At 35.1% G+C, this 18,660-nt stretch overlaps 1 protein-coding gene across 2 annotated transcripts in view; it reads right to left on the bottom strand.

Moving 5' to 3' along the window:
* The window catches only part of FARP1 (FERM, ARH/RhoGEF and pleckstrin domain protein 1), a 162,913-nt gene that overhangs the window by 122,777 nt on the left and 21,476 nt on the right, over nucleotides 1–18,660 (bottom strand). For both annotated transcript variants that reach the window (XM_081326826.1, XM_081326827.1), the window contains exon 2: nucleotides 10,033–10,227. In XM_081326826.1, coding sequence (XP_081182952.1) covers nucleotides 10,033–10,203 — 171 coding nt within the window. In that variant the 5' untranslated portion in view covers nucleotides 10,204–10,227. The remainder of the gene's footprint in view (nucleotides 1–10,032; nucleotides 10,228–18,660) is intronic.

The raw sequence follows: 18,660 nt of genomic DNA, 5'->3' as shown, positions 1-18,660 counted from the left end.
TCTCCATGATGGCTCCCTCTCTGTTGAACATTATTCTTGCAGACTTATGATTGTCCCCCCCCCCCGCTATTTTGACACTCTAGTCTATCCCATTGGGTCTGGGGACCCCAGAGTGATATGAAGCCCATCAAGTGGCTTGTCTGATTGTTGTTGCCATAGAAGTGGGTGTTATTATTTAGTGGGGTTTTATCTTTGTAAGCCGCCAGGAATCAGAGAGAGTGAGCTGGGCAATCATATAAATTGGATTATAAATGATAAATAATGATTGATTTTTTTAAAAAAAAATACTGAATACAAATAAACTTAACTTTTGTCTACAATATTGCAATTATTCTACATAAAAATATCTGGAGTAGACCTGAGAAAGGCATATATACTGGTAGTTTTGGTATTATGCTTTTACGAAAGTAGTCCCCCATTTTATGCATGTACAGTAGATCCCATCCTCCATTTCCTAATTTAGATTCATTCCATATTATATGTCTGGAGCTGTTATTATGACAGGTCTGTTTGATAGAGATCAATTGTAAATGCCAAGTATTTTGTTCAAACACAATATTTATTAAATAGTTCTTAAAGAGGATGCTTCAATGGAATTGTGTATTAAGTGTATTAAATTCTATGCATCTATTATCTCCTAATTGGATGGAGCTTCCTTGTTTGCCTTTACTACTCCATATTTTGAATTTGTTTTGTGATATCTACTTCTCTCTATTCCCCCTGTACAGGTAGTCTTTGACTCACAACAATTAATTTAGTGACCATCCAAAGTTACAATGGTACTGTAAAAAGTGACTTATGACAATTTTTCACACTTACAACCATAACAGCATCTCCCTGGTCATGTGATCAAAATTTGGCCGCTTGGCAACTGATATGTATTTATGACTGTTGAAATGTCTTGGGATCACCCTTTGCAACCTTATCACAAGCAAAGTCAATGGAGAAGCCAGATTCACTTAACAACTGTGTTACTAAACTGCAGTGATTCACTTAACAACTGTGGCAAGAAAGATTGTAAAATGGGTCAAAACTCATTTAATAATTGTCTCACTTACCTTTGGGGCTCATTTATGGTCGAGGACTACCTGTATATATATTTCTCCCTGAATATCAGAGTCTTTTCTGGTTACAAGTACTCCTTGACTTACAACAGTTCATTTAGTGACCATTCAACGTTACGGTGGTACTGAAACATGTGACTTATGATCATTTTTCATCATTACGACCTTTGCAGCATTCTCATGATCATGTGATCAAAGTTCAAATGCTTGGAAACTGATTCATATTTATGACCTTTGCTGTGACCCAGAGTCTTGTGATCACCTTTTGCGACCTTCTGATAAGAAAAGTCAATGGTGAAGTTGGTTTCACTTAACAAGCAGGTTGTTAACTTACCAACTGCAGTGATTCACTTAACAATTGTGGCAAGAAAAGTCGTAAAATGGGGTAAAACTCACTTAACAAATGTCTCACTTTACAACATAAATTTTGGGTTCAATTGTGATCTTAAGTTGAGGACCGCCTATATTTTCCCTTTTTGCATTCAGTTTCCATGATATGCAGTAGCCTGTTTAGGTTGAATTTCTTTGTTGAGTTACAAGATTCCAGGGGAGGTATTAAACTAAGACAGAAGGCTAATGAAAAAGAAAATCAAGTCAACAAAAATATGTTGACTTGGTTTCATTTTTCATTAGCCTTCTTTCTTAGTTTAATACCTCCTTTGGATGTTTTTATTTTTGTTTCCCAGTTATTATTTCTACTACCTCTCCTTCAAAATCAGGAATATAGCCTACTGTAACTGTGGATATTCCAGTTCTGGTTCTGTAATTTTTTGGTTTATGTTCTTTTCCATTTTTTGTTTTAAGAGTCAATTCCATCAATGTTTGCAGTAAGTATTTACATTCTGCTAAAAAGGAAGAGCCTAATGCTGGGAAAGATCGAGGGCAATAGAAGAATGGGACGACAGAGAATGAGGTGGCTGGATGGAGTCACTGAAGCAGTAGGCGTGAGCTTAAATGGACTCCAGAAGATGGTAGAAGACAGGAAGGCCTGGAGGAATGTTGTCCATAGGGTCGCGATGAGTCGGACACGACTTCGCAGCTAACAACAACAACAACAACAAAAAGGATTTCATCATGGAGATGGTCTGTGCCCAAGTGTAGGCTAGGTTATTTAACTTCTGTTGTTTGCTAAATATGCATGTTAAGATTAGTAAACTTACGGTAACTGTAATGATTCGTTAGAATTTTCAATAGTTAATCTTCCAGATGGAGGGTCATTTTTATTCTCAGTCTCCTTACATCACAGCATAGTCCAGTTCTTCTCTATGAAAGTGTCATTTGTTATCACTATGTAAGATTGTTGATCCATGAGGGCAAATTCTTCAGCTAGGTTTCCTCCACTTTCAACCAGCTCTGTCGTAAATATACAGTAGTGCCCTAATGAACAGTCATGGAATGGCTTAACACTATAGGGCCTCATTTGGGGCAATTGAGCCACTGCTTAAACAAAAAATGTGATGTCCTAATCCTAGCCGAGGATAGCCACTTCTTGTGAGGGCCATTTTGAGTATTTAAATAATAACAAAAATTCTCCCCCTTGTTATCAATCATTCTTCTATCTTCCTGCAGTAAGTGCTCTCAGCTTTACTAGCAGGCTGCCATTAGGAGAGTTAAGTAAGTTTTGGGAGATAAGAAGCTTAGAGTTCTATCTTTAGTTTACATTGTTTGTTATCAGAATATCACACTTCTACAATAACCTAGCTTTTGGCAGTCAAACCACAGCTGATACTGAAGGCTACCATTTTTTTTTACTTATCCAATGTTTATGGTATAAAAATTTAAAACATCAGATGGTGCTTACATATGTACAGCCTCCTATGTCACCATCTCATAAGATGTCCTTCCTGTAACACTGTTTGTGGACCTACAGTGCAAGAACGTAATTTCCTACAGTGCAGGAACATAATTTCAGATTAATGAAAGGATTTTTCTCCCAGTTTACACCCTAAAAAAATGATCACATGGAAAGAAACATGTTGCTCTATGCCCGTGGTGGTGAACCTATGGCACGGTGCCACAGGTGGCATGCAGAGCCCTCTCTGTGGGCACGCACACCATCGGCCCAGTCCTAGGCCTTAGCTGGGTTTTATAAAACCTTTTCACTTTAGGCCTCCGTCGCCGTGTGCAAAAAAAAAAAGGTTCAATCAATCAATCAATTTCAACTTCTCAGGGGAAAAAAAATCTCACAAAGTTGGAATTGATTGATTGAACTTTTTAGTCCCACCCAGTCTGCCGTTACCACCGCAGCTACACCCACCCAATGGGCCATGCCCACCCAGCACCCAATGATACATAAGAGGGTTTTGGTTGCAGTTTGGGCACTCGGTCTCTAAAAGGTTTGCTATCACTGCTCTATGCACTGTGAAGTTTTATCAGAGGTTCATTAATAAGGTTAAGTAAGATAGTAGTCTTATTACCATATATCAGAATGAATAATTATGGGAGGAGGAAGTGCAAGCACGTGTAGGAGAAGAGAAGATGGAGTTAACTGTTTGGAGTCATTGCATTGCCACAAAAGACCCAAGACCACCCTCCCCCTGGATTCTGTTGATCCTTATCTAGCGCCAATTTAGCTTTGATCATTAGTTCGCTAGATTCTTTCATTAGAGGTAGCAATAATAAACGCTTCTGTGGTTTGAACTCAATAAATGCTCCTGGTTATTTGCACCTGACATAATACCTCTACTTATTAAATCTATCCTTCATATTCTAGGGGAAAAATAAGCAGGTACTGACAGAATTTTTTAAAAACTTTTCTCAATTACTGAATGCCCCTGAGGAAGAAGACAGTGATGATTTTAATGGCTTTCCTAGGCTTTTTTATTGTTATAAAATGGAACAGTCTACAATGGATTCTGGTTTGAGCAGAAGAAACACTCAAACCAAAACCTGAAAAACTGCCCAATCTACCAGGATGGTTTTAGAGAAGTACGGTATATCCCAAAAGTAAATACTGGAAGAGCAGCCTGTGTCTTTTTTCTTAATATATAGAGTAAAATATATTTAAAAAAGCACCAGATGGGATCTATTAAAGCTAAATCTTAACAAGACATTTATCTGAGCATTTCAGAAACCAAACATCACATTCTCTATAGACTTGTAAAAGTAAAGCTTAATGTAAACAACAAACAAAAAGACTGCAACTGAATAGCCTGAACTATCTTTCAAATGTCAGCAGCTTATTTTTGAAAGAAAATCTTTCTCCAATTCCCAGCTGGACTTGGTGGCAGTTCAGAAAGGAAGTCTTGAGAAAGACAGAAATATCTTAACATCAGAACAGAATTTATTTTATTCACATATTTACAGGCCAGGGAGAAAAGGAAATCTCTGATGCAGCTGTAAAACTCACAAAGTATACATTAACATTATTTCAGGTTTCATCAGAGGGAAGGGACAAAAAGGACATACTTTGAAGAGATAAGCACAATCCATGGGCATGAAGCTATGTCGAAACTGTTACTGAATTTTAATAATTCCATAAACAGGACACGTTAAGCTACAATACAGTTTGATGTATTATATACAATATTTTCTCTGTTACAAGATAAAGACAGGGAACCAGAAAATGGAAGACTGTGAGTTCTAGTCCTATCTTTGGCACAAAGCCAGCTGGGTGACCCTAAGCCAGGCACTTCTGAAGGAAACCATTCTGAAAATCATACCAAGAACACTGTAGGAACCTGCGTAGGCAATCACCAGGAATTGACACTGACTCAAAAGACACAGAAAATAAAATATTCAGAATACTCATAACTGGACAGGATTCCAAAATTCCCATGCTGGATAGCTCAGTGTTTGATCATATATTACACAAGTTGTCACAACTTCATGAATAACATTGCTGGATATTATCTGGATAACCAATCTAGTTCCACATTTTGCCTCCATTAACCAGTAGCCAGAAGCTGTTTCCTATCAGCAACAGATAATCAGAATGGACCACTTCCAGACAGGGAACTTTCATTTAATTATTGTGTTAATAATTATTGCCAATTTTTATTATCATGGCCATGGGTAATTCTCATTGTCAAACATCTTGTAAATCCAGAGATAAGAAATGTTCTGTTTATGGAACATCACTGCTTCTTTTTCATGAGGCGGCGTGAGAAAGGAAGAAAGAAACAAGGAAAAAAGCATGATTTATTTCATGTCAATTACATCGCATTTTTCTTTCCAAGAGCTGAAGGCAATGTGTGCTATACTACCCCTCACCAGAGAATGTTTGAGCATGCTAAGTGGTAGAAGCTACTCAGAGAAGTAGTTAAGTGAGAATCTAAACCTCAACCTTTATTTTCCTGGTCCTGGTATAACATCAAATCACCTTCAGGTTTAGCATGACTCCTTGTGATTTACATGGAGAAATCCATATAATTTTTTTAAGGCAATACAGAGATGACTGACCAGTGTCTTCTTCAAGAATTCTTGTTCAGACTGTCAAGCCCACAGTCCTGGATTTCTTCCTTCCAAATACTAACCAGGTTTAGCATTCTGGATTACCCAAGATTGGCTAGGTGCTGCTATCTAGTTGGACTATGTCTCCTTTGAATTGGTTTCTTGGACACTTCATGTCCATGTAATTTCATTGTCAGCAACATGAAAGTGGGTTACCATTGCCTTCTTCCAGGGTATTTTCCATCTTCCTTAATAAGGGACAACCCCATTTACATTCCAAGCCTAAATGATACATTAAATAGTACACCTGACCCAGTCTCAATTTACCAAATTATGGTTTCATATATTCTTTCTGCATTCTCAACCAGAATCTCATTCCCTTCTCATTTATTTTCTTTTTAAATGACTCCAATAATAGATTCACTCAGTGAAAAAATAAACTGATGAACTGCTCTTGATCCGTCTGCCTTTCCCATTCCCTTAAAGCAGGCATGTCAAACTCACGATGTCATGTGACATGCTACGTATCGGGACTTTTTCCCCATTGCCGGCAATGCGGTGGACGCGGTTTCGGCGTGATGCATCTGGCCCACGGGCCGGCAGTTTGACCTGCTTGCCTTAAAGGGTTCCATTCTGTCTGTTCTGGCAAAGGAGTGAGTACTGAGTTGCTTTTATCTGGGATTAATCTAAATAAAACTTCTTATAGTTTCTCATTATTCTCAGCATCAACAAAAGAACATACACATACACAATGGCATCACCATGATTATTTTACATTTATGTTACACCATCAATCCCTGGTCTAATTCAACCCAGAATTCCTCTTTATATAACTAGCTGGTTGGGAGAATAATTCAGCACCCTAAAAATGAAAGCAACCACTTGTCTGCACTATTAATACTTTTTTAAGATACGTCCTTCCCCCACAATTCAGCATGTTTCTAAAAAGTGTTTTGTAGAGGAAACAAATATACTTTGCCAATTTTCCAAACCTTGTTTTGATCTTTGGCACAGAAAGGAATTTCCTGGAATGATCTGAAACAACTAGCATATCAAATAATATGTACTTATTTTGTAACTTGTCATAACTTATAGTAAATAAGGAGTGGAGATTTTAAATCTTAGAAGTATTGAGTGATTGTAAAATGCCACTGGTTATACTGACAACCAAAAGCAGTACTGAAACCTGAAAAAACATACAGTGTCTACACTCTATATAAACACAGAGACCCTCCCCCCCGAAATATAACATTTATTCAGATACTTGCCGCTTAGTGACTGCCTTGTTTAGTGACCATTCAAAGTTATGATGATGCTAAAAAACAACTTAGCAACCAGTCCTCACATTTATGACCTTCAAAGCAGGTATTTTCAACCCAAAACAAGATGTCCTCAAAGAATTCACCTATTTGCCTGAAGAAAGTAGCAAGAAGTGAAGAAAAACTGAAGTAAAATCATTTTCATTTAGCAACTGCTTCACTTAACTACCAAGTTGCCAGTCCCAATTGCAGTCACTAAATGAAGATTATGGTGTGTTTTTTTCTATTCAGAAACCTTAAAGGAAAATACTTGTATATAGCATTCTGACAGATGAAATGCCACTGGATTCCCACAGCATCCTAGAACAGGCTAAAATGGTTTAGTATGGAAACCCAGTTATTGTCTTAGCATAATGTATAAACATATTATTCTATAATCTACCCCACAGATTGTTGGAGCACAGCATGTTTGTGTTCATAGTAACTATATTTTATTAATCTGGTGCATTATAGTACAAGCCTACCTATAGCTGCAGTTTATGATCCTGACTAATTTTATGGTAGGTGTACTCTATTGAGATATTAGGTTGATAGACAACTCTGCCATCCAAAATAAAAATCTATTTTACAGGGAAATCAACACAGGATTGTTAGTCCAGTAAACCATGTACAACAGTGCTATTTGAGGCTTAGACCAGATCCAAAGGTTTTCAAACAATATAACACAATATAGGGTTATAAAACATGTTTATATACAGCACACTAAAAAAACTTACAAAAGGTGAAACCAAGATTATACAGAGAAGACTAAAATAAATATCCAGGATTATATAAATGCTGATGATTTGCCAGAATGTGACCCAATATTATTATTTAGCCCTGAGCAAGCTTAGTATTCAAGTGTTATATCAACACTGCAGCCATTTCCAAATACTATGTGGAATTTAAAAAGACTGAAAAGGGGAAAATTCTCTATCCAGATGGAGGATCCAGCATAGCATAGATTAAAAAAATAATCAAGAAGGAAAAAGTAATTCTAATAATAATTATTCAAATAATAGGAATAGTATCTATAATTCATGTAAACCAATTCCATTTTACAAACTTCATGAGAAATATGTGGATCAAGAAAAAAGAAAACCAAACAACAGAATTAATGGAAGAAATACATGTAAATGAGTAAGATACAAGCTTACTCATGATGAAGGGGACAGATTAGAAATTTTTTAAAAAGCAGCTATTATTTTGTCAGATAATTTTATGCATGTTATTCTATTTGGCATTAAGAAGCTAATTGGCACAGATTTCAACCTAACATTTGCTATTTGTACTATAATACTGATGTTGTTTGTGAATAATGCTAACAATAAAAATCTACTTGTCTGTTAGTTTACTTAGCTACCGTTTTTATCATCCGTACCATACATACAAAATTATCTACAATCTCTTGTGCAAGATATATCCTAAGATATGGATATCGTTTTACTTCTTAATGCAAATGGGAACAATAATTTGTCTGTATAGTAGCTAGAGCCATGATAAAAAAAAATCAGAGGAGATAACAACAGAAAATTATTGGCACCTTTTTACACATCAGTTCTGAAATGCATATCCCTGACCATAAAATTATTTAAAACAATGCTGCCATATCTAGTGAAGCTAAATGATCAAATCACTCAATACTACATGTTTTTTTACTTTTAAAAGATATGGCATATATTCTCTGCATTTTAAGTAAAACAATTAACTTTTAGTGAAAAATCAATCTTTAAAGAAAATCTATTATGTGGTTCTAAGAAGAATTGATATTAACATAGTCCTTGTAATAAACAGGAAAAATTATCATTGATTTTATTCTTAATTTCATAGGCTAAACTTGTTCTCAGGTCTGCTTTCATAATTATTTAATGTTTGATCTGTTGGGAGAGTATGAATAGTATTCTTTCAGGCATGGTGAAGAAAAGCCAAAGATAAACAAAAGTGGAACCTGGCTTACTGTTCACTTCTAAAGTTAGAGTGAGAATCAATTTACACCACAATGAAACAGGTATAGAAAGTTTAAAAGATTGCTTCATGGGTTTTTCACAAACTTTTGCTTGATAGTTTTGCCAGATTTAGAGTTTCAAGCTTAACAGGGCAGGTAAAGGATAAGAAGTGAGTAAAACTGCATGAAAAAACAGCTACTGAGCCATAGGTAAGTAGCTACCATAATATCTGACAGAAACAAAGATGATATCAAAATAACGTAACACCCCTGGTGTCTCATGCTCAACCATGTACTTAAGCTTTCTAAGTTTATTTCAATCAATTTAGAAAATATCCTTCTTTCAACGGCACTGTCAGGTTGGCATACAATATCAGAGTTGGTACACTGGAAGTGATAAAGCAAAGAAGATTTTAAAAATCCAGATGGAGAGTTACTAAAAATGAAACCAGTAAAAACATGTTTGAACACTTGGTGATGGAGAACCTTAATGTGATAATAAAAGGACAGATTTGTTATAGATGTGCATCCCAAAGAAGGCACTTTGTCCCTGAAGCACTTATTTATAGGAAATGACGATTGAGGAGTTTTTTCCCCTTTTAAAATTAACTCAAAATCTTTCGCCACTGCTATAAAAGCTTAACTTGATTCTATTTTCACTCTTACTATAGGAGTTTTAAAAGGGATTTATCATCATAAATCATGACATACTTATCTGATCTAGGGGTTTCCTACATAGTAGAATGGCATCTCATCTGATATTGTTGTTAGCAGCCAGACGTAAATCAATCCTATCTGTGGCTTGTTCCACCAATCTCCCTAGTCTCACTTAAAAGAAGCACAAAAATTAGTCCTCAAGAGATACTCTCAAGAAGGGATGCAGCACTATAGGAGAGACACACTGTGGTGGAAGAGCATCTAGAAACTCCCTTCCCAAACCACATTTCTTGTCTGATTAAAAATACTGATCTAGTTCTGAGAATTAGTTCTCAGTCAGTTCATGTTGGAACCTAAAGGCTCTTTCCATTATATATTATTGCTCAGGATGACAAAATGCAGCAGCTATTAATTTAGATAATTAATAGCATCTTAAAAATATTTTTTTCTAAGTAGTTTGTGATGATACCAGGGACATATGAGATATTGGACTCCTATTGCAATTTTAACTACCGTATCTTTTAAATATTAAGATTTTTAATACTGCTCACGTATGTGAGCTATTATCACATTATACAAAGTCACAAAACTAGAGGCAGATCTGCCTGGGTGAACCTTTTGCTTCCCTCCCTACCCCCAGCCAAGAATGAACCATAGACTCAGAATATCACCTTACCGGAATTTCAAATGTTTCCTGTGTATCATCCAGCATTTGGACTTTGATAGAAATAAGTTTTCCTGTAGGCGTTGAAGGCAGTTTCTGTCCATGTTCCAAAGTACTGATGCCAGCATTCTCCTGTACTCCTAGCCGAGATCCTGTTGTCGCTTTTTGCTCCACTTCACCCATATCTGAAGAGACAAGCTTCTACTTCTAAGAAAGGGGCAAAGACAAAGAAAATATGGTACCATGTTAGTTCAATTACTTCAAGACTTCAAGTGGCTTGCGGCCACAATGAGACCAGAATTTCTTTGTTAAGCAAGGCAATTCTTAAGTGGGTCATGCCCAATTTTGCTATGGTTCTTAAGTGAATCATTTTAGTCACTAAGTGAATTATACAGTCTTTAAGCAAATCTGGCTTTTCCCATTGCTTATGAGAAGCTGGCTGGAAAGGTTGCAAATGGTGATCACATGATTACAGGATGCTGCAGCCATTTTAAATACATGCTGCATGCCAAGCAACCGAATTGTGATTGTGTGGAGATTCTAGGTTGGTTGCAAGTGTGAGGACTGGTTGTAAGTCATATTTTACAGTGCCGTTGTGACTTTGAATGGTCACTAAATGAATAGTTGTAAGTCAAGGATTACACAGGTTACATAGTAGATCTAAATCTACTAAATAAAAGAAATATTTCACAATAAAGCTAAGATTTTTTTTGGCTGAGATGAAATTATTCATGTTTTCACTAATCAGTGTTCACAACAAAAATTGCTCAAAAATATGTAAAGTAAGCGTGATGATGATAAAGGTCACTGGTTGTAACGTGCTTGGAATCCTAGAAAAATCATGAAAATTAATGAAGGGGTAATCAGGATTTTTTGGCTTTAATATTGCCTAAAATAGGGGTTTCCTTTTTTAATTAATGCAAATTCAACTAATTTATACGGGAAAAGAAATTCCAGGCAAGAAACTGTTCCACTGATTTTACTGAAAGTTACGGTAATTGATTCTTGAACTATATTTTTTTAGAAAGGTTACATATTTTCGACTCTTTGTGGGTAACAGTTAAGATGATACTATGGAACACTGTTAGCCCTGTAACTGATGGATGTAAATGTTATTTGTCTGATATATCAGATCATTATTTCATCTTTTCTTTTGCTCCTCTGATAGCCAAAATGAATCTTAGTGCAAAGTCTTCTGCTGTTACTCATAAGCCATCCTTTATGTCTTTTATGCACTCATGAATTATAATTCCCGAGAATATAACAAAATGAAAGATACAAAAGAAATAAAATGTTTTCCTGGCTGACATACTTATAAATATAATTTATCACAGGCACTCTATTTGAAAATCACACAATATTGATTAATATACAAAAAACATTCATATTTCAGAATATTCGTTAGTGTGAATGCTTTCAGGACTTGGAGCTGCAGGCTGACTACTAGTTGGATATTTGTTCTTTTGGGGTTGCTTTTTTTGCATAATTATTGTAGCTATACAAATTTGGGTGTTTTAAAAAAAGGAAAAGGTTCTTAGCTAACAGGACATACATTTTGAATGGATTTATACCTCTGTGTTTAATGAAGTTACCCAGGTCTATGGAATAAATACTTGTTTGCTTCACTGGAATTAAGTAAGTATCTGAAAAAAATAGCATCTTCAACAAGTTTTAATAGAATATTATTTCCCCTCCATGTATTATCCTAGGTTAATTATCTGACAGCTACAAAATGAAGCACTTCCTCCTGCATTGAATCATGAGGACCCTCAATTATTGAGCTCTTCATTATGTTTACTTAATCTCTCTGGGTCAAACTACCGGTATATCAATAATTGTATCCAATTTGCTGTAGAAAACGTTGATTATTCTCTTCTATTTATAGCAAGATCTGAACAGGTGGAATTATAGAACTGAGTTTGGTTGAGGTTCAAAAAGGTTGGGGTTGAATTTGGCTCAAAATTCCAGGGCTGTAGCCTGAACTGAGAAGTTTAAAAGTAAATCCCAACAAAGAACAATGGCAAATCGTTTCCATATTGTTGCCAAGAAAACAATATTGACTACTTAAGGAGAAGCTGGTATCATTAAATTTATTCCAAGGCCATTTCAATATGTGAGGAGTAAGAAATAAACAATATTTGAAAAGGTCTTGAAACAAGTATCTATAATCATTCAGAATGCACTTTTCTATTTTACTCTGGAATATCTCCAATGGTATACAGGGAAGAGTGATTTAAGTTTTCCCTTCTCAGCTTGAAAACTCTCCAAATTTGTCCATTGCCGATAGTTCCAGTAATAAGCTGCAAATGCAAGTGAGAGGGATTATTTATTTTATTTTATTTATTTATTTTTATTACATTTATATCCCGCCCTTCTCCGAAGACTCAGGGCGGCTTACAAGCTTAGCAGTAGCCTTCATTCTATGTATATGCCTGCTTGTTAGGGCTTTCACACACACCCCAAGCGGCATTATTACAAAGTCAGCTTATTGCCCCCAACAATCTGGGTCCTCAGATGAGTAGAAGTCTTTTTAACAAGGTTTATTTGAGCAGAGATGTGTTACAAAAATTTCAGCAATTAAACTATTTCCTATTTCCTATTTAGAAATGATTCATGGACATTACAGAGGAAAAAATTGGATATTCATTCATTCCTGTGCTTGGGTCAAGAGGCAGTTTTATTACTTCACTTGTGTCCCCTTATCTAATGGTCTCCAGAATCTAGGAAAAAAATACTGTAAGTTTCTACAAGTACAATGTCTTCTAGTCACCAAAAGACAATATGAACTGATCATATAAAATGATATTAAAGGCACAGCAGCTAAAGCCAGCCTTGTGTTGTTATATAAACAAAGGACAAAGTAATTTTCCTATAACTATTAGAGATTATTGCCAATTATAATTTGGCTTCAGTAGTCTTATTTATGAAGTCCTAAATTGAGATTATGAAGAAATACAAGAGAATATTAAGTAAGAAAAAAGCCTAACTGAAATGACCTATTTCCAAGGTTACAAAGAAAAATAAGTAGGAACAAATACTGTAAAGAATAGCAAAAGAAAGAAACTATACTTGTTATGATTTAAAAAATCTACTGATTTAGGTAGCTGCACTGTCTAAAAAACATAGTAAACAAAATGTTGGTGCAGTTTTGGGACTCGTGTAAAGGTAATGTATTCTCAGGTTCTGTTTATTGCTGGCCTAAGGAGAAAGTAACTTATACAAATGTCACCACCTGTCACTTCACTCAATCTCATTTTATTCACAACACATGGGAAACTGTCAGTATCTTAGACCAAGCTAAATGCAAAAATGCTAAGGTATTCCTGGAAGCTTGTCACTGAGACCTTATCAGTCACCAACAGACACACAGAGATAAAAAGCAGATACGTTTACACACCATTCAAAAAGAGACCATAAAAAAGATAGGCAGCAAACAAAACCACCAGAACACATCCTCTTCAGTAGCCAACCAAAATAAACAGAGATTAACACGGACAAACCATTAAACAGAAAATATCCTAATCAAGGAACTATAAAAAAAATCGCCACCACACTGACAGGGCACACTACTGTATATAAACAAGGAGCAAACACCAAACTTGCTTGCACTGATGATATTACCTAGTTGGCTATATCTGCGAACAAACAACCAAGTTCAGAGCACACCAAGGACTTCACAGTTCAACCCATTGTAAGCTAAATGGAAGCAGGGTTTCTCAACCTCGATGGATTTAAGATGTGTGGACTTCAACTCTTAGAAATCCCCAGCCCACATACATCTCAAGCTGTCGCTATTGAGAAATGTTGATTTAGAGAAATGTATGTAAATTTTCCACGTTTCTATGTTTGGAAAATTGGATGGAAACAGGCGGAAGAGGTCTTCATTGTGGAGTAGATAAACAGTGGCTAAAATGATGATGAAGTAAATTGTATTATTTTATTTATTAATTAAATTTTTATGCTACCCATTTCTCCTATAAAGTGACATGTTTGAATACTGATTTAGACCAATGTATGTATTGTTTGGAGGTGTGGTAGTAATCATTCTACATTCCTGACTACAACTTTCCATAGAACAAAAACCACAGACATTAACCTCTGTCAATTGGAACATTCAATATTTTTTTATTTTATTTTAATTCCATTTATATCCTGCCCTTCTCCGAAGACTCAGGGCGGCTTACAAGCTTAGCAGTAGCCTTCATTCTATGTATATGCCTGCTTATTAGGGCTTTCACACACACCCCCAAGTGGCATTATTACAAAGTCAGCTTAATTGCCCCCAACAATCTGGGTCCTCATTTTACCTACCTCGGAAGGATGGAAGGCTGAGTCAACCTTGAGCCTGGTGGGATGCGAACCTGCACTAATTGCAGGCAGCTGGTGTTACTTAAGGAGGCATTAGCCCACTGCTCCACCAAGGCTCTTTTAAGTGATTGCCTATTACAAAATATTAGGCTATGCGCTCTCTCTTAATTATAGCATTTCAACTATCTAAGCAATAAGCTATCTGATATCTTCCCTAAACTTTGACCTTCAAGTTCCACTAAACCTAAATGTCATAACTATAGCCAACCTTAAGGGAAATGCAAAATATCTAAATGTCACCAAGTTATTTCAGTGAAATTATTTAAAACTGGAAGCCAAAAAAGCTGTCTCATGCAGTATGTTTGTAAAAGAATAGTAAGGACACTGATAGGTCTTTTAAAGCAAACTTATTTTTATTCTGTCATAATGATTGCATTGATCAAGGCTATTTCTTCAGATGAATGGAGTAAATTTATCAAAATACACATTTTCATCTTCATATTAACAGTTTCATCTATCAGTAATCTTTCATGTATTATAATGATCAGATACATGGAACATTTCTCTGAAATACAAACATGGTTAGAAATCGAGGATAAACAATAAGAGAAATCAGACCAGAAGGTATAAATTCTGGTAAGAGTTTATCCATATGGAGGAAATCAACTATTAGAGTAAATCCATGGCACACATTCAAGCAATGTGAAGAACTGACTATCCAACAGAACATAGATAAAAGAGATAAGAACCTAACATTTTTTAAAATGAGCTTGTGTTAACACTCATCATCTATGAACCAAATGTAACTCTTGCCATATTTCCCTTTTTAAGAATAGAAGACATTTTTAAAAGCAACGTATTTTATGTCTATTCTTTTAACCATTGAAGAACCCTACCCCAATTTCCTATTCAATGCAGTATGGTACTGGACTTCATTATTGAAATTATGTAGCATTGATAGAAGATTGATTACATGAAGAACAATCCGGTAAAATAGTTAAACTATTTTCAAGCTTACTGGAGGTAGTGATAGCTAAAACTGCCTTTTATTGATTTAAAGGTAACTAATTTATTTTATTTACATAGCTTCTAAGAAAATAATTTTCAAATCTGTATTTACATACTAGTTCAAGTCTTGATGATTTCAAATGTAATGAACTACCATAGTATATTATTTTAATTCTCTTTGAAAAAATACACTTTAAGACTTTAATTCTAAATTATGAATATTTTAATTGTTCTTTAGTATCACATTTTGTTACAAAGTAAGCCATTTAAAGAGCTTAAAAATGTTTAACCATAAACATTTAATATTTAATTATAATCCAGTGTCACTGACTTCTGTGGATCTCAGCTGCCCAGAGCCACTTGTTAGTGAGCTGGGCAGCATATAAATTTAATAAATAAAATAAAATAAACTCCTGGCTGAATGCTCTTAGGTTATACCATTAAACACAAATTTTCACTTTCAGACAGTTGAGTAGTTAATACAACCCATGAGCTACAATAAGCACTTTGCAGTTATTTCAGAATACGAAAAGATGAAGTAGAGTCTTAGATACACTTGCAGCCAAACTTTTAAATTCCTTTTTAATAAGATTAACTAAAGCACAGATATATGAAAACTGTGACACAGGCCCTATTAAAAATAAGATTCTTGTACCAGCTAGAAAACATCACATTCATTCAACATCACATTCATTCAACACCACATTCATTTAACTATTATGACCATAGTTAAGACCAGAATTCAGCTACTAAGCAAGCCAGTTGTCAAGTGAATTGCGCCTTATTTTACAACATTTTTGCCACACTTGTTAAGCGAATCACTCCAGCTATTAAGTGAAGCACATGGTCATTTAGCAAATCCAGCTTCTCCCATTGACTTTCTTTGTTGGAAGCCAAGTGGAAAGGTCATAAATGGAGATCATATGACCCTGGGACACTGCAACCATTGAAAATACATGCTGGTTGACAAGCACCCAATTGTGATAATGTGATTATGGAGATGCTACAATGGTTATATGCACGAGGAGTGATTATAAGTCACTTTTTTCATTACTGTGGTAACTTCGAACAATCACTAAATGAGTGGTATTTAGTTGAGAACTATCTGTAGTCCTTTAAAGTAAATGTCATGGAAGATAAAGGAATCAAAATTTCTTAACAGTTCTCAATAAAAGAACTCATGGCATATCAAAATAAGCAGGCTCATTGCCTAGGTATAATGTAAACACCATTTTGTAAAGGCAAGAACATTTTAATTAAGAAAAAAATAACCTAATTTCAGTTTTTTGCAACTATAACACAAGGTAGATACATATGCTATTCTATTCTATTCTATTCTATTCTATTCTATTCTATTCTATTCTATTCTATTCTATTCTATTCTATTCTATATTATGTGATCCTAAAGTTGGGAATATAGACCTGATGCGTTCCAGAAGCAATCTGAAAAAGAACCCCGATGAAAGATATTAATTTTGAAAAAAAAGCCAAAATGTATTCTTGGAGGCAATTCAAGACTACTTTCAATTTTAGAAATACAAGAAAATTGGCACTGTTTGAATTTTTTTGGCTTCATTGCTTTCGACCATCAATCCTTTCAGCTTCTGACATCATCTGGAAGGCTACATATTGCCTATCAAATACACAAATTTAGTTAAAATATTTGCTCCAATCTGAAATGTTTGCCTTTATTAATTCACTCCAGTCTGTTGAGGTTATTTTAGTCTGCAGTTGCAAAACACTACAATAATCCTTAAGGATTAAGCAATTTAAAGGCTAAAAGGTATAATGTCAGAAGATTGCATGAGCTATAGCTTATTCCTTCATTGACATTGCAGCATCTACAAGTCTCTTCCTAGGAATTCCGCAAGCTCCCTAGGAAGCGTGACTTTAATTTTAAAAAATCAAAATCTTTTAACTTAAAACATATTTTGGAAGCTGCTACAATATAAATCTCTTGCATATTTTTATTTGTAATAATGTCACTCAGCCAACATAGGTAGCTTAGACTGATGTTTCTTCAAACTTGGAAACTTTAAGAAGTAATGGATTTCAATTCCCAGAATTCCCAAGCCAGCATGCTGACTAGAGAATTCTGGGAGTTGAGGTCTATACAAGTTAAACCTGCCAAGTTTTAAAAAACACTGTCTTAGACCTTTCTTAGAAAATATTTTTTTTAAAAAAATGAGACAAGCTAAGCTAATGTGGTACAAAGTCTCTGACAGACTCATAGCAGATAATAGAGTGCAAACTCAGCTATTTGTCATGATAAATTATTGATCTATCAGCCACCTCACAGACATTTTCGAGATTGCCATGTTTTCCTCCTCCTGAGAGGCAGTCAGTGTGGTTTCAAGATTTCTGTAATGGTCACTACTCCGAAAATTTGGCCTGCCCTTGACTGCAAAAATTCAGGGAACAAAAATAGGGAAAAAATTAAGAGGAAATCTCTCCTCTCCTTTCCCTTTTGTTTTTTTTTTTATTTGGGGGTTTCTTCCCCTAAAGAAAAAAAACTACAATGTATTTCTCAGTCCTTTAAATAATACTTAAGAGTTAAGATGTAAGATGAATCCACATTTTAAAATGCACAAAATCAATCAATAAAGCTTGCAAAAGGATAGAAACTAGCTACCAAGCCCTACACTAGATATTAGCCATTTTGCAGCTATTTAAAAATCCTTTAAGTCCCATACAGTGCTTTTTTTCTAAAAAAAGAAACAAAAAGAAAAAAGGTGCCGGAACTCACACACGTCATACAACCCGCCTTGCCTACCCTACAAGGTTCCATCCAAAAAAGGTGCCGGAACTCCGTTCTGGGCGGGCGTTCTATGACAAAAAAAAAAGCCTTGATGGGATACATTATTAATCAAGTGTTGTTATGTGGATGGATACAAATGCAAATCAGGCTTTTAAGACCAGTTTCCACAGCTACCTGGCTATGCTACTCTCCAAATATTCTGGGTATGCTAATTATGTCACTGAGAAACATGACAAACTTGGAAATTCTGTGGAAACTCCAAAAAGGATTGTAGCCTTATACAAATCACTCTTGCTGGAACATTTGCAGCTAATTTTAAGAGTTGCTTAAACTCTTTTTATAGTAGATTATATTAGGTGGCTAATGAACAGACCTAATCACTCTTCATTATTTCATTCTTTATGACTGAAGAAGAAATCTATAACTGCACAGTAAGAGACATTGATTAAATGCTAAAAAAATAAGAGAAATAATTCTATAGACTGTTTTAAATTTATCCTAAAACGTTAGTGAAAAATATTTCCCAATTATAGTGTTTTGCCAGAAAAAAAATCAATACATTCTGT

This window comes from Vipera berus (assembly GCF_964194415.1).
Source record: "Vipera berus genome assembly, chromosome: 4".
Lineage (NCBI taxonomy): Eukaryota > Metazoa > Chordata > Lepidosauria > Squamata > Viperidae > Vipera > Vipera berus.
Note: the sequence above shows the minus strand (reverse complement) of the source record. Positions and strands in the feature narration are given on the sequence as shown.